Source organism: Physeter macrocephalus, chromosome 17 (assembly GCF_002837175.3).
Source record: "Physeter macrocephalus isolate SW-GA chromosome 17, ASM283717v5, whole genome shotgun sequence".
Classification (NCBI taxonomy): Eukaryota; Metazoa; Chordata; class Mammalia; order Artiodactyla; family Physeteridae; genus Physeter; species Physeter macrocephalus.
Window position 1 is genome coordinate 21,107,905 of NC_041230.1, and position 25,388 is coordinate 21,133,292.

The 25,388-nt window shown below is 36.3% G+C and overlaps 1 protein-coding gene across 2 annotated transcripts in view; it reads left to right on the forward strand.

The window, feature by feature from the left end:
* Nucleotides 1–25,388, forward strand: part of LONP2 (lon peptidase 2, peroxisomal) — a 104,186-nt gene that overhangs the window by 61,728 nt on the left and 17,070 nt on the right. For both annotated transcript variants that reach the window (XM_007105702.4, XM_007105703.4), the window contains 3 exons: nt 3,112–3,262; nt 5,115–5,241; nt 8,782–8,915. In XM_007105702.4, the coding sequence (XP_007105764.1) occupies nt 3,112–3,262; nt 5,115–5,241; nt 8,782–8,915 (412 nt within the window). The remainder of the gene's footprint in view (nt 1–3,111; nt 3,263–5,114; nt 5,242–8,781; nt 8,916–25,388) is intronic.

Sequence of the window (25,388 nt, forward strand, 5' to 3'; positions counted from 1 at the left end):
AGTCCGTTCACAGGTGTTCACTTTGTTATCCTTTGTATCTTATGTGTTGTGGCATGTATTCTGTGTAATAAAATATTTTTAAAACATTTTAAAGTAGTCATAAGTTTGCTTGAAAATTCTGTAGTTGTCATCCTAACATTCTGTCATTTATTATTGCACAAGAGGAGTCTAAGGCTTTTCAATCTGTAGTGTTGAGTCTTCTAGAATATTTTCTTGGTTATTTCTTTATATCTGATTTTACATTTGCTGAGACTTCTTCTTTAGTTATATCAGTTATCTATGAATTAGATATCTTTATTTTTTCCATATATTTCCCCTACATAGCTTTACTGCCTTTTTCTTCTATGCTCTGGACATTTTTCTCAACTTTGTCATCATCACTGATTTAATTTCTATAGTATTTGTATGTGGCTTCCAGAGTTGATTTTAGTTACTTTATTTATTTATTTTTACTTTTTGTTGTGGAAAATATCAACCATAACAAAAGATGAGAAAATAGGATAATGAACCATAAAACTTATAACCCACCTTTAACAATTACCATCTCATGACCAATCTTATTTCATCTATTCCTACCCATTCTCCCTCATCCCACTCCTATTTACTTTGAATCAAATTCCAGACATCATATCTTTTCATAAATATTTTAGCATCTATCCCTAAAAGATATAGACTTTTTAAAAGTATCACCTTACTGTCGTACTTAAAGATGCCAGTTGCCACATCATGTGTAATAAGTGGAGTATATTCCTGGATTGCCTACAAACATCTGTAGTTCTTCTCTTGCCAGAAACTTACTGAAGAAAAATTCTCAGCGTACACCTCTTCCCAGAGTTTATCCCACCTCTGACTTCACGTCCCTAAGAATAAAATGTCATATCACAGCTGTTTCCATTCCTAGTCATACTCCGTAGGTAGGAATTATAGTTTCGGGTTTATGTAGAAATACCTTTTAATCAGGAGAAGAGAAAAAACAGCTCTGGTCATTCTTGGAATCTGCTCTTTTATGTGGGTGAGTTGGGCCATGGAAGCCCTGGCTCTGAAGTTTGGGGGAAAAGTGGAGGTTTGATGGCTACAAAGTTCTGACTGTAATTCTTGTCTCTCCATGAACTCACCAGTTTACCGTAAGGTTTCATCTGAGTAGTGGTTCCTAGAAATGCTTTTTATCTGGCAGACTAATGATTAGTATTTCTGGTGCTGTTTAAACTCTACATAACTTTTTGTATTTTCCTAAACAAAAGACGGAGGTAGGCAAATTGGGCATCACTGATTTTCTGTCCTCATAACCTAGGTATCCTGTAATACACTTTAAAAGACCTCAGTCATAACTCAGGAACCTTGCTTTATTAATTTTTCTACTTTTTAAAACCTCAGTGTCTTTTTTTAAATAAATTCATTTATTTTTTGTTTATTTACTTTTGGCTGCGTTGGGTCTTCGTTGCTGTGCACAAGTTTTCTCTACCTGTGGCGAGCGGGGGCTACTCTTCGTTGCAGTGCGTGGGCTTCTTATTGAGGTGGCTTCTTTTGTTGCAGGGCACAGTCCCTAAGCACACGGGCTTCAGTAGTTGTGGCATGCGGGCTCAGTAGTTGTGTCTCATGGGCTCTAGAGCGCAGGCTCGGTAGTTGTGGCCCACGGGCTTAGTTGCTCTGCGGCTTGTGGGATCTTCCCGGACTAGGGTTTGAACCTGTGTCCCCTGCATTGGCAGGCGGATTCTTAAGCACTGCACCACCAGGGAAGTCCCCAAACCTCAGTGTCTTAAAATTTTAAAGGAAAAAAAAAATTACTTCACTTGAACAGTAACATATCCAACATGTATGTATTAAATTTAATTATAGCCATTAAATGATAGATTTTTATTTAACTAGACAGTGGGTTTAACTAAGATTGCCATACATAGATGAACAGTTTTCAGGTAGTTGGTAGACAGTAATATTACACTTAACCAATTTATGCTGAACATAATTAGAATTGTCTTTGATGACTTGAAAGTAACATTTTTATAACATTAAACATTATTAAGTCTTGTGAAAATATGAATAGTAGAACTTTCTAGGAATTGTATTCTAGATACACACTGAGTTGCCAATAGCAATGAATGTTTAACAAAAGTTAAACATTCAAGAGTTTTCAAGAGTAAGGGGCTTCGAATTAACTTGTGGATATATTTAAAAACAAGTAAAACTTTAGAAAGGGAATCAGAAGCAAGGAAAAGATAGTTATATAGTAAAATTGTGAGTGGTAAGTAGTTTAGTCATTTTGCTTCCTTTTTGCCTGTGCATGTCAACCTATTTATATCTATACTAACAACCTAGTCTAAGTGAAAGTGGTAATATGTTGAAGATTAGAACATGTGGAAGCCACTCATTGCCTTCTTTTAAGTCTAGTATAGGCCTCTTCACTGCGAGTGCCTACGACTTGGAGCATTTGAGCAGTAATCTAAGAAGGTATATTCTCCTTAACATACAATTGTTCAACGTTTTAAGAACCTAATTGGTAAATTTTCTCATTTATCCAACTAAAATATTTTTAAGAGATAGTAATATTTTGCTCATTATAAACAGAAAGGTTTCACTTTTTTAAAAAACTCTTAGGGGAATTTCCTGGTGGTCCAGTGGTTAGGACTCCACGCTTTCATTTCAGGGGGCGTGGGTTGGATTCCTGGTAAGGGAACTAAGATCCCACATGCCGTGATGCAACCAAAAGAAAAAAAAAACCTGTTAAAGACTTTCTGATAATGTCTGAGGAGGACTATACTAATTATTATTTTATCTGTTACCTAAGAATTTCAAAATGCTGTACACATTTACTTAATATTCCCATAGCAGTTAAGAGAGGGTGTGTTACCAAGAGGGAAACTTGTTCTGCAGGATTGATAACTTATTTATAGCCACACAGTGAGTCATTAGTAGATTTGAGAACAGCTTGAATGGCTAATTTTTGCTTCTTTGTGCTTACATATGTTCAAAAAATTTTAGTTTTAGTGTTTAGTTTTTAGTGTTATCCCCATATTTCCCAAACTAACTGTATTGAGCAGAAATATCATGTTTTAATTTATACAGCTTTCTTTTGGAACTACTGAATCTGTTTAAATGTTTATTGTTCTCCCACAGGTGTTGGATCCTGAACAAAACCATAACTTCACAGATCATTATCTAAATGTGGCCTTTGACCTTTCCCAAGTTCTTTTTATAGCTACTGCCAACACCACTGCTACTATTCCACCTGCTTTGTTGGACAGAATGGAGATCATTCAGGTGCCAGGTACTTATTTGTAAACAAAATCATTATTTTGTTAAATAATGATTGTTAAATAATTATTTTGATCAATAAAAAGCTATTTCTTGCTTTTCTGAGCATAACTCTTTAAAACTAGTCAAGCTGTGGAGTTTTGAGTAAAAAGTTGATTTGCCAGTGTATGATCTTCAGAAGTTCTGAATCTGGCATATAAACCAGCTTTTATATATTGTAGATTCAAAGTCTACAGAATTTTGCAAAATTTTATTTGTTTTAACCATGACAGACGAGTGTATGTACGTTGTATACAACATAACACTTTCAGATTTAACTTAGCATAAAAGAATGATCATTTTTATGGAAAACAAGATATTCTTCTTTGAAGCAATTTCTAAAATTATTGATAAAAATAATTTTTTTTTAAGTTAGTGTCTAAAACACAAAAATAGGTCTTTACATACCCAATGTAGCTTCCTGTCTATCAGATTTTGAAGTTTTTACCATCTCTTGGAAAGTGTAATCATTTATTCTTGTTAAGAAATAGGTCCTAAAACTTTCTCTTTATTACAGCTGGCCTCATTTTTATATAAAAGTGCAGGGTTCTTTTAAATTCTTCTTTTTAGTTGAATTTGTCAAGTAGTTATATACTTTTTTTTTTTTTTTTTTTACCATGTCTTCCCCTTCACTGGAGTGTGTAAAAAAAAAAAGTCCTTTAGTTACTAACACTAAATAAATCCCAGTGTTTTCACCTTATTTAAATTGCTCAGAATTATTTTTCCCTAGAAGAGATCAAATGTCAGTGGGTATCTTTTAAAATAAAAATAGAGTATAATCTAAATATATATTTCATGTTAAACTGAAATATATTTTCACCCTCTAGTAAATGATAATTGGATTTCTTAGTTATCTGTGAACCCTGCAGGTCCCTATATTTAATTTTAAAATATGGTGGAGAATTTTAAACTTGCTTTGTGCCTATTTATAACACTAAAATAAATAAGTAATGAGATCCAGTTGCCTGGAAACTCCAAATCAAAATCCATAAGATATACTAACGTGAAGTGAAATAATCAGGGCAGCTGCTGCAGAGGTGGACATATGATGCCACCTTCTTCTGCAGTTTTGGTTATCCTATCTTCTAGCTTTTCTGGTGTTTTTAATTTCCTTTTTCTACTCAAAAGATGCCTTGTCAATTCATCTTTTTAATTTTTGCTTGTTAAATGGAAAGGGGCAATTATTGTGGGGGACATTTGTTTTAAAGACAAAGTAAATTTATACTCGTTGAGGCTTTTAAGTGGATAAGACCATGAAGTCTTTTAAATATATAAATTATATATATAATTCCAACATGTAAGGAATAAAACTTTTATAGGGAAGTCTTAGTTTCTGTTTTGTTTGTTGCTAAAGTTTATAGTCAGAGTTCTGAAATAGCTCCTTTGCAGCTCTTCCCTTGAAGTCTTGAGGCCTCTGCTGTTGCTGCCGTCAGTTTTTTCAATTATGTGTCAAATTATGCTAAAGAAAAGGGATGTATTATTTTCCTATTAAATAATAAAAACTCACATTTGATTTAAGGAGGTAATTATCTCTAAGTTAATGAAACAGATTTTTTTCTCTTCTTTGAGAGATATCATTTAATCAGAAGACTTTCAAACACTGTGCTTATTTAGTAAGTGCTTGTTTTGTTTGTGAAAAAGTTGGAAATTTTAACAATTGTTGATTGGAGATTAAATTTCTTTATTCTGATTATAATCTTAGTTGAAGTCATACTTAAATTCATTCTAAATCCAAGATCCATTGCATCTGTGTTGGATTTATTAATGAAACATGGCACCGTGGAAGCAATGTGAATAATCACAAAGCAAAATCGCTTCTTTTCCAGGGTACACACAAGAGGAAAAGATTGAGATTGCCCACAGGCACTTGATCCCGAAGCAGCTGGAACAGCATGGGCTGACTCCTCAGCAGATTCAGATCCCTCAGGTTACTACTCTCGACATCATCACCAGGTTAGTCAGGCGTCCTGAGGCTTCAATAATGTTCAAATCTGAAAAGGAGATTCCTATTTCACTGTCAACTCACAGCATCCATTTCTCTCTCTCCAACAGATTCCCAGCAAGCACTTCCATAACTACTGATTTACACAGGGCTCTGTATTAGGCAGAAATTCACAGGGAAAGCATTTAGAGTATCTTCATAGCTAACTAAGGACTTCATTTGAGCCAGAATTTCAACTTTTCCACTGTTGCAATATAAGGGATTAATTTGATAAATTTAACAACCAAAAACATGGAAAATATTGAGACACCTTTTATGTCCCAGGATCTTGAAAGTTGAATTCTCCTGAGAAGTGAGATGGTACTTTCAGACATCAGTTTTAAGTTATTCAGATTTTCTTTTCTTCTCTTTGAGAGATTTTTAAAAATCCTTAGTGTTTTCATCTTCGGAATTAACACCAGAACAACAGAGAAGGTATTTTCCCTAGTTAGCTACCAAGTGGTTAAGCCCATGGCAAGCAGCACATAAATAATCTGAGTCGAGTATTGCTGAGTCTAATTTATAGATTGCATGTTTGAATGGAAAATATATCTTGTTGAGAATTTCTATCTACAATAGCCTCTCACAGTTTTCCTGGCTCAGTATTGCAGGTCTGTTGCATCATCTGGCAAATTGTGTCAGGCTGCCAGGACTCCTCATGCAGCCCGTTCCCAGTAACCGCTGTTTCTTCAAAAGAAGTGAAGTCTCCCTCTGTTTTGAACTTTGACTTAGAGTTTGGCCAGTCAGGCTGCTTTTTGATCTAAGCCAGCCTTCCTAAGGAAGTCTATTTGGAAGTCTGTTTAAATTTACTTATGAAACAAGTAAGACTCAATCTGACCTAGGAGTTCCTTTTCTTAACTTGTGATTTATTGTGCGGATAATGCCAGGGGAAATAAAGTAGGTGATTTCTGCGCCAGTCTTCCAGAAATATCATTATTCCAGATAATACCTCTCATGTCTTTGGGTAACTTTCAACAAGTCACTTAACCTTTTTGATAGCTTCCCCATCTGTAAAATATGAGTGATAGAGAAAAATATCCATTCATAGCTTATCTGGAACTAAATACTAATGACTTGAAGAATAATCACTATTTGTATTTCCCAGTCGTTGCCTGGAGAGTTATTTCTTTTTTATATACTTGTTAGCTCAAAACATCAGCTGTTAAAAGCTGTGAACATTAGGAAATTTCTCTGAGCAGTTTTAATATTTATAAAAACAGCATAGGTATTTGCTACTCCAAACAAGTTTTGGGTATTTAGTGAGTTACCCAACTTAGGACATAGATTTTCATCTTTCATGTGTTTTTCATCTTTTCCTGTGTTGTACTCATAGACCCATAATGTTCGGGAGGAGGGGAGGGAGTCTTAGAAGTCATCTAGTCCTCCTTACCTCCCAGGGTAACTATAACTAGACTGCTTGAATTACAGTGCTTACTGCAAACCACTCCTTGGTGAGTAAATATAATTGTTATAAAAGCGTCTTTATATTCACCTCCATATAGTTTTCTCATTCTGCCCTATATGTACACCTAGAATCTAATTCCTCCCTTGTACAGCCTTTCTGGTATTAAAAAAAAATTCTGTCAGGTCCACATCCCATAAATGTTCTCTTCCTCAGGCTAAATATTCCTATTCTCTTTATCATTCCTCTTGACCCACTTTCAAGACTTTTCACCTTCCTGATTAGTCTTCTTCTGAATGCTTCCTGTGATGTCAACGTCTCTTTTAAAATAAACACCCAGAGCAGAGCTCAGTGTTTCAGACATAACCTAAACAGTTCACGGTGTAAGAAGACCACTGATTTTCTTATTCTGACTATATTATTTTATGACTGTGTCTCAAGATTCTTAGCTTTTTTAGGTTATCCTCTAGCCCAGATGTAGACGTTTACTATTATGTATATTTTAATATACATGTTAGTTTCAGCTACCATTGCAGCAAATTGATTTTTTTTTCATCTTGATTATCATCCAGTACGTTAGTTTTATGTCCTCTGAAAATTAGCGTCTTCGTGATCATCTAGTCATGGTTAGGAAACATTAACCAATTCTTATTTGACACTGGTGATTCTTCCTTTTTTGGTTTAAAATTACTAAACCAAACCAGCAGTTGATGTGTCTACGTTCCTCCAGTCGCTGTTAATATTATACTGTCTGCATTAGTTCCTAGCCCATGATTGTTCTAAACACCTAAAGTATTTTTTTGTTGTTGATGTCCTTATTATTTTTGGCAAGCTCCAGTTCATTCTGAACTTCCTGGTACCATTTCTGCATGTTCACACCATCCCTCCGTAAGCATCTTCAGGCCCTTCTCTTTCATCTTTTGTCCAGACCCTTTCATCTGAGCTCATCAAATAGTTTTCTAGGAAGCTACATTGGGTTTTTGTTTTTGTTTTTACATGTTGGTTTGTTTATTTTTAAAGTGCCTCCCTATTTTCTTTCTTACTGAAATTACATGCATTTGTATAGTATGGACTTTATTCCTTTATCTTCCTATTCCTTTGATTGAGATTAGTTTTTTACTTTAGAGTGTTTAGCCAAGAATTTTGTCTTTTCTCAGAACTTAAAAAATCTGCTTCCCCAGAGTCTTGAATATATGTCTGACTGCCTAATCAAATCCAGTTTTTCAGATAAAACTGCATTCTCTAGCTGATGCTGTCCGTTCAAACTCATCCAGAGCTGGGTGACCAAAAATGATTGTACTGTATAAAGGATTATGAAGTGGCTTATGGAATTTGAGTCTTTTTTTTGTGGTATGCGGGCCTCCCTCTGTTGTGGCCTCTCCCGTTGCGGGGCACAGGCTCCGGACGCGCAGGCTCAGCGGCCACGGCTCACGGGCCCAGCCGCTCCGCGGCACGTGGGATCCTCCCAGACCGGGGCGCGAACTCGGTTCCCCTGCATCGGCAGGCGGACGCGCAACCACTGCACCACCAGGGAAGCCCCTAACATACGTTTTTTAAGACAGCTCTGCTTAACCACATTTAGAACCTTTTCCACTATATCACAATGCTTGCATCATTAGCATATTTCTTTCTTTAGAAGTCTCTACAATGAAAAGACACTAAATAGAGGTAATTAGCACAGTTCCAGGTAAAGACTAGATTTCTGTCTCAAATTATTTTTGCTTTAGTTTGGAAAAAAAATTACTTTTCTGATTCTTTCAGCAATGTTTCATGTTTAATAAATTTATCAGAATTTTCTTAAAGCGACAGATTTTAAGAAAGCTCTTACACATATCATCAAGGAGTAAATCATGTTTTATGTGCTGCTAAATTTACTTTGGCACTATAAATTGAAGAACCAATAATTCATTTTTAAGTATAGCATAATAGTCCAAGATATTCTATATAAAAGGAAAAGGTGTAGCTGGAAACACTCTGAATACTTAAGAAATAAGAATACTCTACAGAGGAATTTTTAAAGGCAAGGCAGTTAGTATAGTTGTTAATCACATGACTTCTATTTTTACAGGTGGTGTTTAGCCAAAAATAAAATATTTTTCTTTGATGACAGGTACACCAGAGAGGCAGGGGTTCGCTCTCTGGACAGGAAGCTGGGGGCCATTTGCCGAGCCGTTGCTGTGAAGGTGGCAGAGGGACAGCACAGAGAGGCCAGGTTGGACCGTCCTGATGTGGCTGAGGGAGAAGGTCTGTGACTTTGATCTGGTGCCCACAGGCTTGGTGGCGAGGGGTCAATGGCAAAACAAGTTGGATGTGGAGGGATAGTGTGGGGTGGTCCTTGGAGCAATGGCACATATTTCTCCACTGGTAAATGCATCCAGTGAGTAAGTAAAACTTAATGGTTGATGTATTTTATCAAGAGGATTCTTTTCTACAAATAATATGAGTTTTAGCAGGAATAATACTTAGTATTAATGCTTTAGGGATGTTATTTCTCCAGCTTTGTAATGATGGTACACTTTATATTTGGGTTCTGGCGTTCTCATTTTTCCTTCTGATCCAGATTGTTAAGTCATTCAATATTTATAGCATAGAAAGTTGCTACAAAAAAAAAAAAAAAAAAAAAAAAAAAAAAACAGAAAAAAACAGAAAAAAAAAATTCAAGCTGTCCAAGTACTGCAAGGGCAGATCTTTGTTCTCTGGAATAGCTTCATGGTAATATTTGTTTTTCTCACACATTTTCTTTGATAGGTACACATTTAAGATGTAATTTAAACTAGTTTTTCTTTGAAAAATAATTGTGGAGGTGGTGACAAGGAAAAAAAGAGAAGGAGTCTGTTCCTCGAGTTAATGACATGTGGACATTTCCTTCGGTGCCCAGTTAAAATGTCTTAACTTCTTGCCCCAGGCCATGCTGCTGCATAGTTGCCAGAATTTGCTTTCACACACATGACTTGAGTAGTAGAGAATCTATTTACTCTTTCATAGTAAAGAGACTTATTAGATGGTCTGCCATTTCCATAGCTCTTTCTAGAAAGGACTTTGATGAATATGGCTGAAGAACCATATCACAAACCATCTAATTTGTGGTAAGCTCAGTAGAACAGATGCAGTTAAACATCTTCCCTGCTTCTCCTTCTGTTGCTAAGCGCAGTACATTCAACTGCAGTATCATCCAAAGTAGACTTTCCCAAATCCTCCTCTTCCACACATGTGTTTCACCCCTGCTCGCACTGTGCCTAGAACCTCACTGGTTCATTTCTCCAGAGACTGAACCTCCCACCTTCTGTTGAACTGGGGAGGGGTAGGGCCCTTGTGATGTAGAGTAGGAGAGGGATCTTAAACCCATAATTATTTCTTACACAGACTTAAAAAACTTGTTGTCTTTAGTCCCACTTTGCACCCATCTTTACAGGAGTACCTCAAATTCCTGAGCCTTTGTGGATAACCACCGCACCCCCGCCCTCACAGACATTAAAGTTTCCACATTTTCTAGCCTGCTAAGTGGTTATTACTTCTTGCCCATCTACTTGCGCTTATCCAAAATGTTGTCAGCATCTCTTTTCTTCTTTCTTATTCTTTTTGTTCTTGTGGGTTTATCCTTTTTGTCTGTTTCTTGTCGTTTTAATAGGATTTGGAGAGGAAGTTTAAAGATAAACACATGTTCAGACCACCATTTTCAGAAATCTGAATTTTTAAAAAGTACCCTAGGTGAGTGATAGCCTATTAAGAATTGTGTCACTCGGTGTAGCTGACAGTGACAGTGTAGAACTAATGTATTTTTCTCTTTTTTCCCTTTCTAAATATAAGGGCTAGATCCTCATGAGTTTCCCCTTTTTATTCTTAGAACATTATCTTCGTGCTGTGGCCTCTGGCACCCGAGCCTGTGTCCTTTTGTCCTTGTCTGTGATATAATAGAAAGGCAGAGAATGGAATGAGTTTATCTGGTTAACACATTTTGAAAATTGTGTTTAGGATTTAGACAGTTTATTTTGGAATTTATAATAACACATTCAGAGGGATTTGATGTTAAGCGTTCCATAGTTATACAGTGCTTATATACATCCATTAGCATATTTCTAATAACGTCTGTGACCACATTAGCTATTTAAAGGTAACCCAGAAATACTCAAGAACTTGTTCAGCTTGTGAACTGTGTGAGAACATCCAGTGTTTCATGGTAACATTTATTTGGTTTTTTTTTTTTAATCCATGATTCACAGAACAAAACGTAAAAGATAACATAGTTAAGCAGACTTGGGTGGTTAAGATATTACCTAGGACATCCATATGAATAAATAATTAGGACAAGTACTTGTCTCTTGAGAGGATGATTTTGATTGTAGTTCTTATTAGAGATACATGGACTCCAAGCTGGGTCTTATATTGTAAGATACCCTGGAGTTACTGTAGGTGACTCTCCTCCAGATTTTAGTAAAATAATTATAAGGTATTCTGAATTGATGTTTATGACCTCAACCAAGCCAAAAGAAAAATTTCTACAAAAAAAAAGTCTCTATTGGGTTCTCATGCCACAAAGTTCAAATGCAGCTAGCTTAGTAACTGAAAGTTTCTCATTAAGAAGTGAATTACATAAAATTAGAGTCTAAAATAGAAGTTGTTTTAGAAATTTCAAGTAATGCAGTGAGGGAGCTATTTTTAATGTTAAAAGTATTGCTGGACCTAGAGTTGCTGCCAGGAAGAAAAGTAATTTCAGGCCGCAAGCTTTAAAGACAGGCAGAAACCTCAGCATATCGAACAAACTTTCTGGAGTAGGCCCAGAAATACTGGTCTGTGAACAGTTGTCTTTGTGTTTGTGGGGTCTTAACTGTCAGAACAAATAACAGAGTTTAAAAGGCGGGTGAGATTTCCAATTGATTTGTGTTAGAGGAGGAATAATTATGGTTTCGGTCACTTCCCTATAAAGTATGGGAATTATTTCATAAAAGCAGCACTGCCTGTGTTTTTCTGTATGTTATTAGTGTGTTCTGAATTGCCCTTTTCCTTTCTGGGATATTAGTTGGGTTGAAAGATAAAAGTTTGCGGCTAAAGGTTTATTCTGCTTTTGCCTGCCTTTAGCCAAGGACACACATGTTCCATGTATTCAGTTTTGCAGATTTGGATGTTTCTCTCTAAAGAGTTAGGCATATGTCCATTTGTTCAGTCACTCATGTACCATATATGTCCAGTTAATATCTAGTAAGATTTTTTCCTCAAAAATTATCCTCAGCAAAGAAAGATTCGCTTTATAACCAATCTTTATAAAGTTTCTCAGAATATGGAGCACTCCCAATTATTTTTGAAAAATATGGTATTCATTGGAGAAGCTGCATTAAACTTAATGTACCTCAAGATGTTAGTTTGTTAACTGTTCTCATCGAAGTCACCTGAAAAATTGCTTAGGAAAAAAAGAGACAAAATTAACAGGTTTAACAGTTACTCATGAAGTGTGTTAGATGTTATTATGAATAAGCTTTTTAAATGTCAACTTAAAGCAATATGTATGTGGTTGTGTTATGGAGATCTTAGATAAACACTTAAAGGAAAAATGAATTAAACTAGCTGACTTATGGTAAGTGGGTGGTGGGTACTTTGCATGAAATTTCCAGTGGCAGCATCAAACACGGTTTCAAGAATGACTGTATCTCATTTCGTCTTGATACCCGGTAGTGTAAATCCTCCAGGTTTGTTTTTCTTCAGGATTGCCTTGGCTATTGTAGGTCCATCAAATATCTGTGTTAATTTTAGAATCAGTTTGTCAATCTCTACCAATTTATAAGGAAATAAACAAATAACACCTTCTGATATTTTGATTGTGATTGGGTTGATTCTGTAAATTAGTTTGGGGAGAATTGACAATTTGATATTATCAAGTCTTCCAGTTCATGACTAGCTTCATTTATTTGTCTTAATAAATGTTTTTAAGTGTTTTAATAGTTTTCAGTGGTGAGCTTTTGCATATTTTTCTTTAGATATTGAATATATTCCTAGTTAATTGATCCTTGTATGTGTGTGTTATGTATCATTATAAATAGTATTTTTAATTTTTAATTTTCTAGTTTTTTTGGTTGCTAGTATATGGGAATACTACATTGACTTGTATCCAGCAAACTTGCCAAATTGACTTATTAATTCTTACTGTAGACTCTTGGATTTTCTACATAAACCATCGGTTGTCACAAATGCAAATAATGTCAGTTTTTACTTTTTCCTTTCTGATCATTATACCTTTTATTTCGGTTCTTTCCTAATGAACTAGCAGGGACCTCCAGGAAAATGTTGAATAGAAATAGTGACGATAGACAAAGGAGGTAGAAAAAATGCCTGTGAAGAATTACCAGTCTCTATAGCCTTTGTTTTGTACCTTTGGGTGACTTGATTGATTATTATAAAATCTTGGTTGAGTAGGATTCTCAGCAGCTGTCTGGTTTGACTCTGATTTGATTCATAAGTCCCTTTACAGAATTCCCCAATAAACACTAAGCCTTGCCTATTTGACTCTGTTAACAGACACGTCTTTATAAACTTAGCTGTCTACTTCCCAGTCCATAAGAAAACAGAAGCTGTAGATTGGAAAAAGGGCTAAGTGGTTGGGTGGTTATGAGTCACAAGCATTAGGATTTGATGTCAGTGAAAACATGCCTATCCTCTCATGATAGATGCCCTGGGCCCCCACTGACCACAAAACATTGGGCTGGCTAGACCACAGATCTAACTCTAGGAGTTTCTCTAGTTCAGTCTGGGTCCCAGTTTGACTGAGTTGCATTTCGACATGTATTGTTTCTCTGATATGTTTGCCTTATGTAGGACAGTGAAATCAACCTAATACAGTGGAAACAGGCAGATATATATCCTTAATTTTTGGTGTATCCTTTCCAGACTTCACAGTTAAAAATGCATCAAAATAAAATATTCAAAGTTTACAGTACTGTTCTTGTCCTTCATTAGCTTTAATTTTCCTGGGTCACCACACTCTTGGCTGTCAGCAAGAGTATGCCGGCTAGAGGAAAGGTATCCTGCCTGCCACTTTAGCAAGTCTGCTCATTGCCGGAGCGGGGCGGAGGGCAGATGCTGAGAGGAGAGCCGCATTCTGATGGGCCTTCCTCACTTTACATCCCACTCATTTGCTAGCATAGCTTTTTCTTTAGCCTTTCTTGGGTCCTTTTCTCCGGAGCAATCATCTTCTGTCGGGCTGCATTCAGGGCTTTTTGTTGTGGCTTCCTGCCATTGACTTCTCAGACCCTCAGCATGCTTTACGATGGTTATTTTAAGCATGACTGCTTTGTAACCAAAACAGGAAGCTGTTCCTGCAGGAGAAACAAGTGTTTTTGATCCTTTCAGCTCTTTTTTTTTTCCTACTAGTCATCGCCAAATCTGAAGCATATCCATTCTCTTGTCTAATGTCATGAATTTCTTATATTAATGGAAAATACTATATATAATGTTTTCAGGAAGTAACCTCTGACCTTTGTGTAACTTTTTGCTAAATTCTTTTGTCTTTGACTTCTTGGAGCAGTCTTCTAACTGTTGCAGGATCTGTCCCTTTATCTTTTGGATTTTACATTATTCAATGCTGTGTAACAAATTACCCCCAAACTTAGTAAATCAGTTAGCAAGCGTTTATCATCTCACTGTATCTGTGGGTCAGGGATCCAGGAGCAGTTTAGCTGGGTAGTTGTGAGGTTCTGGTCAAGCTGTCAGCCAACTGGAGGTACAGTGAGAGATGGCACTCCATGGGAGTAGGGGTCATTGGGACCATCTTGAAGGCTGGCTCTCACAGATTTTTGTTTTTTACTTATTTTAAAGAAGGTTATTATACATTTTGTTTCTATTAATACAACCCCCATTCCTGAAGATTGAAATAGTTTGTTTAGAGTTTTAAAGAAGACCTGTGGTTTGGGTTGTTAATAGAGAGTGGAAATTTCTGTGCTGCAGGAACAGTTAAGAATAGCTGTATAACTCTGTTGGGTGGGCCTTCAGGGGAGAAAAGCTTAATAAGACCCACAAGCAAATGAATGATTCTTTAGTAACAACGGAAGCAACCTTTACTTGTCAGCTTTTAATGTGGATTTTGTTGATATTGTTCTTGTTTGTTTTGTTTTGTTTTGTTTGGGGACATAAAAACTTTGTTAGCTGTTTTTAATAAAGTGAGGATAATTGAGTCATTTCTTATTACTTGGTTCCAGTTACATATAAAAATCCTCAAACATTTTAACCTAAATCCCGTATCTTCCTTTCTGGCTAGAGTTAGAACAAAAAAGAGAGAGTAATTTGTGTGTTTGCCTCTGAACCCAAAAACCACAGACCAGATGCTTGGGCTGTTTATTTTAGATTGTTATAATAATACTCAGAAGTCAGATTTTTAGTTTCTGAAGAAACACCTACGTCTGATGTTAAGAGGTCTTTGAATACAGTGTGACGAGCCACAGTCTTAGTGTTGTTATGGGGGCCGAATTTAAATTGGCCTACATTTTCCTAATCTTTAAGCAGCGACTTTGAGAATTTCTGCACATCCTTACAGAATTTACTGATTTAAAAGGCTGTAGCAGTTCAATAGTCATCACAATCTAAGATACTTTATTATCAGAAGGATTTTTCTAAGCCAGCATTTAAGTTTGTGCTGTTGAGTATCCATCCATCAAACTTAAGCTGATTTCTTATTAAAGACCCAGGTTGCACAGATAGGGCTAAGAAGTTTTGATTCATTTTTGCATTTTTAGTATTTAAAGTCTTGCTTCATCTGTTCATGCTTATCTTTCCTTTGATTGTATTAGTGACTCGGGACAAATAAAATTTTCTAATAGTCAAAGGAACAACTAAGGTTAACTGTTAAGGAATATGGACTTCAGAGAGAGTTTTAGTACCAGGGCACCTACCTGGCTTGCTGATTCTAAAGCTTTGGGGGTTTGTAGGGTTCTGTTACAGCTAACTGGATTTTGCAAACCAAGATCTAATTAAATTTAGCTTAAGACTTTCTATGCTAAATCCTTTGCATTTGTAGCGATATTAGGCAGCATGTTGTGTCCAAACATCTAAAATCAAGTGGTGTTCAAATTTGAGATGAAAGTGTTATATTGGTATATACTGCCAGTATCATGAAGATATTCTGTTCTGACATTTATGCTGATTTACTGATTGTTCCCTCTTCAATACTGGCCTGGTTTAAGAGATTTGTTTGTCTATGTAGACTGGAAGGAAGCTGTAATAAAGGAAAAATCCTACTTACGTATGATAGGAGACAAATGTTTGTTATTTAAACTCTATTTGGAAACAGGAAAATCAAATATTGTCTAAAAATTAAAAAGTCATTGTTCCATGTAATGAATCATATAGGAAGACACAGTGGACTTTGGGTGTCATTGACATATATTATCAAAACCAGCCTTAAGTTACAAGATAGTAAAACAATACTTTTTAAAAATACTACAAAAAAAAATTCTACAGATGGTGTCTGCATCTTAACTGCTAATCCAGGTAATTCTCTTAAGACTATTTTCTGAATCTCTAACACAGGAAATGAGATTTATTAATGAAAAAAAAAAAAAAAAACCCTGGGAGACGGTACAAGCTCTCTTGTCTGGTATAAAGTTAGGGTCCTATGTCTTGGACCTTTGTATAATACTGATTTATTCAGTAAGTGAGTCAGCTAACAGTCACTGAATACTTACAGTATGCCGGGTTCTAGATTGGATTCTGGGAAGGAGATGAAAGAGAACTTCTAACAAGTATGTAGTCCACTGGGGGAGGTAGATATATAAACAAATAATTTTTAGATGTGGGATAAATGCTGGTTTTTAAAGTGCTGTAAAGGCATTGACTTGATCATTGAAAGCTTCATTTTATTTATTATAAATAGTGTAGATTTTAAAAGTTACTTTTAGTAAATCGAGATAAAATGGTAATTTATTTACATCTCAGAATTGATTTGAATAGGTAAATAGATGGAAAAAAATGTTTTCCAGATACCTTTTTTGTTGTTCTTTATTTTTATGAATAGATAACTATTACTAAAATTGAGAAGTGGTTCACAATCCTAATGTCCGTCTATAGCTCAACAGTTATTATATAGAAATGCTTAGTAGGTAAACTGGAAAGAAAACGTATTTGGTAATGTTAAGGTTGTGTTATCGTCCCCAAAATAATGAAGAAAATATTGGCAGAAAGGACTTAAAATATTTTATTGCTAGCATGAAGGTTTTTCTGGGCATTTGATCCACAGATTTCCCCATTACAACTAGTTCCTTTTAAAAAAAAAAAAAGAAAGGAAGGAAGAAAAACAGATTGAAAATATGCAGGCACAAATGCTTTGGCAGCCAGGGTCAGTAACTTGAATCTCAGTTGCATGTAGCACACTTCCTCTGGCTGGGAAGATGGTTTTTTGGAAAAGATTAACCTGAAACTGACAGACAGATTATATAGTTGAAAATATTCAGGTTTTTCTGATTTGTTTTTAGATATTTTGTTTTCCCCTTTCTGCCTTTCTAAGAGAAGGCTCTCAAATGCTTTTTATCTATGGTCAATTTAGCTTTGAGGCACATACTTCTATTATCTTGTAAGAAATAACAAAGCCACTTATAATCTCAGCATCTCATCTAAATTTGTAAAGTAGACTTGGTGTTTTTTTTTAGAAAGTAGTTTTATAACTGCAGCTATACAAATCTCTCTTCATGCCTAAATGGGGTCTGGATCCATGTTTACATACCCATGTATGCTAAGGAATTGAGATGTAAACAGTATTCCCATTCATCGGTTCATACACGACCTCTCTGCCATCTACCTGTTAATATACCTAGTAATACACGTCCTATGCCCTGCACACAAATATAGTTCAACCAATCTGTTTCATTTTGCTGCTTCTTCAAGATGCAGGAGCCCAGTGTGATTGGATTCAACTTTCACGAAAAAATTTTAATCATTTGGTAATAATTTTGTCACATACTTAATTTTCATTTATTAAAAATCTTTATAATTACTTGTCAAAGCCAGTATTAAAGACCTGATAGTTTCTTGGCAAATCAAAGTAATGATTAAGTGTTTTGGTGATTTGTCATTTGTCCATAGATATCATGAAGATTTAAGAATGCAATAGCTAGTCACTATGCTGTACACCTAAGACTAACACAACATTGTAAATCAACTATACTCCAATAAAATGAAAAAAAAAATGCAGTAGCCAAATTCAACTTAATTCAGCAGACCATAATTCAATACCTATATTGTATAAAGCACTGTGATGAATTGGTATGGTAAGATTAGAGTTCATCTAGTCTGACATTTTACAAATAGGGAATCTAGGGCACAGTTTCTTACCCAAGATTTTGCTCCATAAATGTTAGTCGAGTCCTGGGTGGTGGTTACTCCTTCAGTTTAAAAGGGATTCCAGTGGGAACTATGATTAGAAAGGTAATTTGACACTATATGGTGGTAGATCTTGGATGCACCTCTTAGAAGTTAAGAATTTGCTTAATTTGTAATGAGAAACTAGTAAAGATTTTAAGTCTGGAAATGATGTAATTAGAGTAGTGATTTAGAAAGATTCATTTACAAGTAGTGAATAAAAGGGATAGTAGGAAACTAGGTAGAGAAACCAAATTAGAAGGCTACGTGATAATCCAGGCAGGAAGGCTAATTGTCATTTATAAAGTTGCTGCTATTTGCTAGACTCTGTCCTAAGCATTTTACATGTATTTACTCATTTAATCCTTTAATGACCCTGTAAGATAGGTATTGTTCTTAGGCCCATTTTACAGATGATAAAATTAAGGCACAGAAGATTCAATAACTTCCCCAAGGTTCACAGGTTGTAAATGTCAGTCAAGATTTTAATCTAGGCCGAACAGCTCCAAGTCTAATCTCAGTAGCTATACTATGCTTTCTTTATTCCTATATATCCTATATCCATTATTCCTATAACAACTATTTGAAGTATAGGTACCATTTCTCTCTTTTCAGATGAGGAAATGGAGCTTAAAGAGATTAGGGAAATGAACAGTCCGAAAATGAAACTAAGAAGGCAGTTCCATTTACAATGAACATCTGAAAGACTTAAATACTTAAGAATAACTCTCACCAAGGAGGTGAAAGACTTGTGTGCTGAAAACTACAAAACACTGCTGGAAACAAATTTTTAAAGATCTAAGTAAACGGAAGGATATCCTGTGTTCATGGATAGGAAGACTTAACATTGTTAAGATCTACAGATTCAATGCAGTCTCTTCCAAAACTTCAATATCCTTTTTCAGAGAAATGGAAAAGCCGATCCTCAAGCTCATGTGGAATTGCAGTGGCCTCCAAATAGCCAAAACAATCTTAAAAAAGAAGAACAAAATGGAGGACTCACATGTCCTGAGTTTGAGCTTTCTAGAAAGCTACAGTAATTAGCTGGTATGATACTGGCATGAGGACAGACATATAGACCAATGGGATAGAACAGAGGGCACAGAAATAAAGGGTCACATATATGGTCAGTTGATTTTTAATAAGGATGCCTAGACCAGTGGGGAAAGGAAAGTCTTTTCAACAAATGATTGCTGGGAAAACTGGATATTCACATGCAAAAGGATGAATTTGGACCTTTACCTTATTATATATACCAAAGTTAACTAAAAATTGATCAATGACCTAAACGTAAGAGCTAAAATTATAAAACTCCTGGCATAAAAGATTTGGGGAAAATCTTCATGACATTAGATTTAGCAATGGCTTCATGAATATGACACCAAAAGCACAGGTAACAAAAGAAAAAATAGGTAAATTGGACCTCATCAAAATTAAAAACTTTAGTGCATCAAGACACAGTCAAGAAAGTAAGAAAAAACAACCTATAGAATAGGAGGAAATATTTGCAAATCAAATGTGTGGTAAGAGATTGATATCCAGAATGTATAAAGAACTCCTATAACTCAACCAACAAAAAACAACCCAGTTCAAAAATAAAGGACTTGATTGGACACTTGTTCCAAAGAAGATGGACAAATGGCCCATAAGCACATGGAAGGATGCTTACCATTGTTAGTCATTAGATAAATGCAAATGAAAACTGCAATGAGATATTACTTCACACCTAGTATGATGGCTGTAATAAAGTGGAAAGTAAAAAGCCTCGCATTGGTGAAGATGTGGAGAAATTGAAACCCTCGTGCATTGCTGGTGGGTGTGTAAAATGGTGCAGCTGCTGTGGGAAACAGTCCATCAGTTCTTCAAAAACTTAAATGTAAACTACCATGTAACCAAGCAATTTCTACTTCTAGGTATATATCCAAAAGAGTTCAAAGCAGGAACTCAAACAATAGCAGTGTTCATGGCAGCGTTGTTCACAGTAGCCAAAAGATGGAAGCAACCAAAGTGTCCATCAAAAGATGAATGGATAAACAAACTGTGGTGTCTGCATTCAGTGGAATATTATTCAGCCATAAAAAGGAATAAAATTTTGATATATATATACCATAACACGGCTGGACTTAGAAAACATTATGCTTAAGTGAAGTAAGCCAGACACTGAAGGACAAATATTGTATAATTCCACTTAATATGAGGTAGCTAGAATAGGCAAATTCATTGAGACATAAAAGTAAAATAGAGGTTACCAGGGGCTGTGGGGGTGAGAGAATGGGAAGTTACTATTTAATGGGTTCAGAGTTTATACTGAGATGATTAAAAAAAGTTTCGGGTATAGATAGCGGTGAAGGTTACAACAACATTGTGAATGTATTTAATGCCACCGAATTGTACAATTCAAATGGCTAAAATGATCAATGTTGTGTTATATGTATTTTACCATAATAAAAAGAGTTACCAAAAAAAAAAAAAAAAAGAGGTTAAGGAAATTTCCCCAAATCATACAAGCTTGTTAAGAAATGGACCACAAACCCAGGCTGTCTGACTCCAAGGCCTCTTGGAAATAAGGAGCATCAGTTGTACCTCACCTGGATATTTCTGAGGATCTACCCAAAATCAGGAGTACTGAAAATGGGAAGTTTCATGCTTTTGTATCTAAAGCAATTTGGTATATCTGTCTGAGGCCCTAAAGCTTTTTAATCTAAACATTTCAGCTACTCTTAGTGGTTAAGAGTTGGCTTTGTTCAGTATTAAAGGATAATAATTTTTAATGGCAAAATCATCAGTACTATACAGGTATAAAATGAACGTGTGTTAAAGATTTTAATGAATTCGTTAATTAATGAGAGAACCAGTAAGATCTGGTTCCATGGAGAATTCAGAAAGCAGACATCTATATAGGCAGTCAGGAATGCTGAAATTAATTTGCAAAACCAGCTTCTTGGGAAAGGGAGAGGACAAAATTCATTTTCATTTCTATGGACAAGAATCACTTGTATTACTATTAGTTTCCTACACCTTACAGAAAAATAGCTGAAAGGCACTGAGACACAGACAGCCTGGAAGGGCACACTGGACAGCACACCCAGTAATCTATGTTTTGCTCATTTCCAAGTCTTGCACAGTTTTTTCTGACAACAGTCATAGAAGGGAATCCGTGTATGTAATGCCAGATGTGTTGATTATTTTCAGTCAGGAAAAAAATAATCTAATCTCTAAATTTACCACCCGGCTGCCTTGTCAAGGAACTCCTGAGCTACAGGCAGCTTTTCTAGACTGGACTTTAGGTGGGACAAAACATCCCCTTAGCTTGGGGTCCAGAACCCTGAGACTGTCTGTGATTTGCTGTGGACATCAGGCGATTTGCTTCACCTTCCTGGGTCTCAAGTTTCCTTGAGTATAAAATGAAAGATTGGACCAGATTTCTTACTTTCTGCCTAGCTCTTATATTTTTATATATCATGGTTCCATCCTATTCTTGAATTTCTGATGCTACCTGAATTCTGCTAAAGCCTCAGAATGAGATCTGAGACGTTCTCAGGGACATTGTATTAGTATGACAGGAACAGGTTGTATTGATCTTTGTTCCTTTGGAGAATTAACTCCCTGTTTCTGGGCCCTGTTATTCGATTGCTGGCTGCAGTTAACAGTATTGTACACCCTATCCTCTCCTCCAAACCTACCCCGAAAGGGTTAAAAAAGAAACTGTTATTCGTGAAGATGTACACGTCTTTAATAATCTAGAAGAAGGGTTTCCTTTTATGGCAGTACCACGAAATGTAACTTTTGAACTCATGAGAGTGGTCTAGAGAGTGTAGCATATGCTTCAAGTTAAGTAGAATATAGAGAATAATAAGTGATACCTAAAAAGTTCTGTCCTGAGTAAAGATGATTATAGATAACCTGGGGCTGTTGGTGGTTGGGGAGATTTTTGTTTCTGCCACATTCTGCGGAATAGTTGTTTGGCGTCAGTACCCTGTTCCTGGCCTCTGCTACTTTCCCTTGGGGTTGGATCACCTGCCCAAAGACACCATTTGCTGCAAGATTTGTTCAAAAGGTAAGAAATGTTTTTTTTAAACAAGAAAGCTACTGGAGTTTCCTGAGGTATTACAGCCCTCTGTTCTTCCTCCTGTCCTCCCTTCTTAGGATCTTCCTTTCTTCCCACTTCCCACAGTGATTCTTTGGCTCTTGGGCCTGCTTTCATGTAAATCGTGTTCCTCTGACAGAGGAAAAGTGGCTGGAAAAGATCCCGTGATCATGTCCTCATGACAGCTGCTTTGGGAAAGCCAGACCCTTCCCCTGAGGAGTTTGTAGCTATAGAATATCCTTTTGTCATAGCTGTGGCATCGGCTATAGAACCTGGTTTGGCCCTTGGGGAGTACCCCCGAGTTTCACCCCTGCTTTACCAAGGTCCACGTTTGTCATGCTGGCAGAGCGAGTGCCTTGCAGGTTCTGCCTCTAGTGCTATTTGCTTATCTGCTACCTTCATGCCGTTAAGCTCCTTGGCTATGCCCTGACCACCCTGGCTGTGTCCTGAATTAGACTCAGAACAGGCTGATAATACTGTTGAGAAACATGAGGCAGAGTCTTGAGTCTTGGCATCATTTTCTTTTTCTTAAATGTATTTAATTTATGTGATTCCCAGCAGTCGTGTGTTTGTGGTCAAAGCCCTGTCTGTGGAGCCCTGGGTGGGGTTGGGGTGCAGAGAGCATTTTGTTTTCTTCTAGTGAAAGGGGCTATGGAGTAAGACATGTGAGTCTTAGAAGTCTGTATTAAATACTACTCTAACTATATAGTTCATTTCCTCATTTATGCATAGTAAGGTTTTCAGCATTATCAAATTCTCCCAGCAACTCAGAGGGTTACTATAATTATTATGATTTTACTGATTGGAAAACCAGATACAAAGAGGTAAAGTAACTTTTGTCAAGGCCGATCAGGAAGCCAGAGCCAGGATTGGAGACTATTATTTATTGACTATCTCATCATGTAATCTTAACCTCATAAACTCAGGGAATAGCTTGTGTTAAAATTTTAGACTACATCATTTCATTCATTCTCATATACATTTATATCATGTTATATTAGTAAAAATCATGGCACATGAAATTTTATACTCCCCGCCTTTCCTCCGTTTGATATTGTTTCAAAAGGATTTTCTCGCATCACTTAAAAGACACTTAGGAAACGGTTTTAGTGACTGTAGTATTTTATTAGATGTGTGGCCGTACCACAGTTTACATAACCATGTTCCTAATGTTGCGTATTTATAATGGATCTAATTTTTGCTGTTACAGAGAGTGCTGCAGTGAGTATATTTGTGGTCTAAACATTTGTCTAAACTTTTGATTATCCCCTTAAGGATAGGTTCCTTCAAAATATTGGATTGGCCAAAAAGTTCATTCGGTGTTTTCTGTAAGATGCTTCTAGTAGTGCTGAGTTGTCTTTAACTTCATTCAAAACAATTTTGTTAGATTGTATTGTGACATCTGTCATATCAGTGTGCATTTTTTTAAAAAGCTTATCAAAACTGGTGAATTTTTGTGTAGCCATTTTAATATTGAAAATGGAAGAAGAAAAGCAACATTTTTGGCACATTATGCTTTATTATTTCAAGAAAGGTAAAAACGCAACTGAAACGCAAAAAAAGATTTGTGCAGTGTATGGAGAAGGTGCTGTGACTGATCGAACGTGTCAAAAGTGGTTTGTGCAGTTTCGTGCTGGAGATTTCTTGCTGGACGATGCTCCATGGTCGGGTAGACAAGTTGAAGTTGATAGCAATGAAATCAAGACATTAACTGAGAGCAGTCAATGTTATACCACGCGGGAGGTAGCCAATATACTAAAAATATCCAAATCAAGCGTTGAAAATCATTTGCACCAGCTTGGTTATGTTAATTGCTTTGATGTTTGGTTTCCGTGTAAGTTAAGCGAAAAAAACCTTCTCGACCATATTTCCTCATGCAATTCTCTACTTAAACGTAATGAAAAGTTCCATTTTTAAAACAAATTGTGATGGGTGATAAAAAGTGGATACTGTACAATAATGTGGAACGGAAGAGATCGTGGGGCAAATGAAATGAGCCACCACCAACCACACCAAGACCGGTCTTCAAAGAAGGTCATGCTGTGTATATGGTGGGATTGGAAGGGAGTCCTCTGTTATGAGCTCCCTCCAGAAAACCAAAAGATTAATTCCAACAAGTACTGCTCCCAGTTAGACCAACTGAAAGCAGCACTTGAAGAAAAGTGTCTGGAATTAGTCAACAGAAAATGCATAATCTTCCATCAGGATAACGCAAGACCACATGTTTCTTTTATGACCCGGCAAAAACTGTTACAGCTTGGCTGGGAAGTTCTGATTCATCCACCATATTCACCAGACATAACACCTTCGGATTTCCATTTATTTCAGTCTGTACAAAATCCTCTTAATGAAAAAAACTTCAATTCCCTGGAAGACTGTAAAAGGCACCTGAAAGAGTTCTTTGCTCAAAAAGATAAAATGTTTTGGGAAGATGGAATTATGATGTTGCCTGAAAAATGGCAGAAGGTAGTGGAACAAAACGGTGAATACGTCATTTAATAAAATTCTTTGTGAAAATGAAAAATGTGTCTTTTATTTTTACTTAAACGCCAAAGGAACTTTTTGGCCAACCCAGTAGAATCACTGGGTGTGAGATTATGAATATTTAGGAGGCTTTCAATATATTGACAAATGGCTTTCCAGAAAGATTGAATCAATTTATATTTTCATAAGCAATAGTATTTGAGAAGATCTCTCCACTCTCTTTTCCATTGATCCTCGTCATTTCTTAAAACTTCTTTATTGGTTACTTTAATTTTGTAATCAGAAAAATGTGTCTTGTTTTTATAATTTAATCTTCTTTGCTTCTTGGTGAAATAATCATTTTTTCATGTGACTATTATCCATTTGTTAAGAACCACTGTTTTAGCCCAAGATAAGGGCATAGAAGAAGAAAGTTAACTGTGCAGTTCCAACAGGAAGGATTTGTGGGACAGGATCCATGTCCTATAGGGAGGTTGAACTTTTTTTTATTGTTCTTGTTTGCCTTGCCTTAAAAAGTCCACCTGGCATGAATGTTATGATCTGGGGCAAGGCCCGTAATCAGGCCCAGGGACTCTGCCACTATCTTCTCTTGGTGCCTATCCCTTCTGCCTAGGGAGAACATGGCACTAGAGCTGAGTACTGAGCTGAGTACTGAAAGCTTGTGCGAGGACTCAGGGTTCAGCTCTAACCTGGGCCTCATTCCTTGAATGGCATGTTGGCGAGATGATGTTTTTTTTGTTGTTGTTGTTGTTGTTGTTGTTTTTTGCGGTACGCGGGCTTCTCACTGCTGTGGCCTCTCCCGTTGCGGAGCA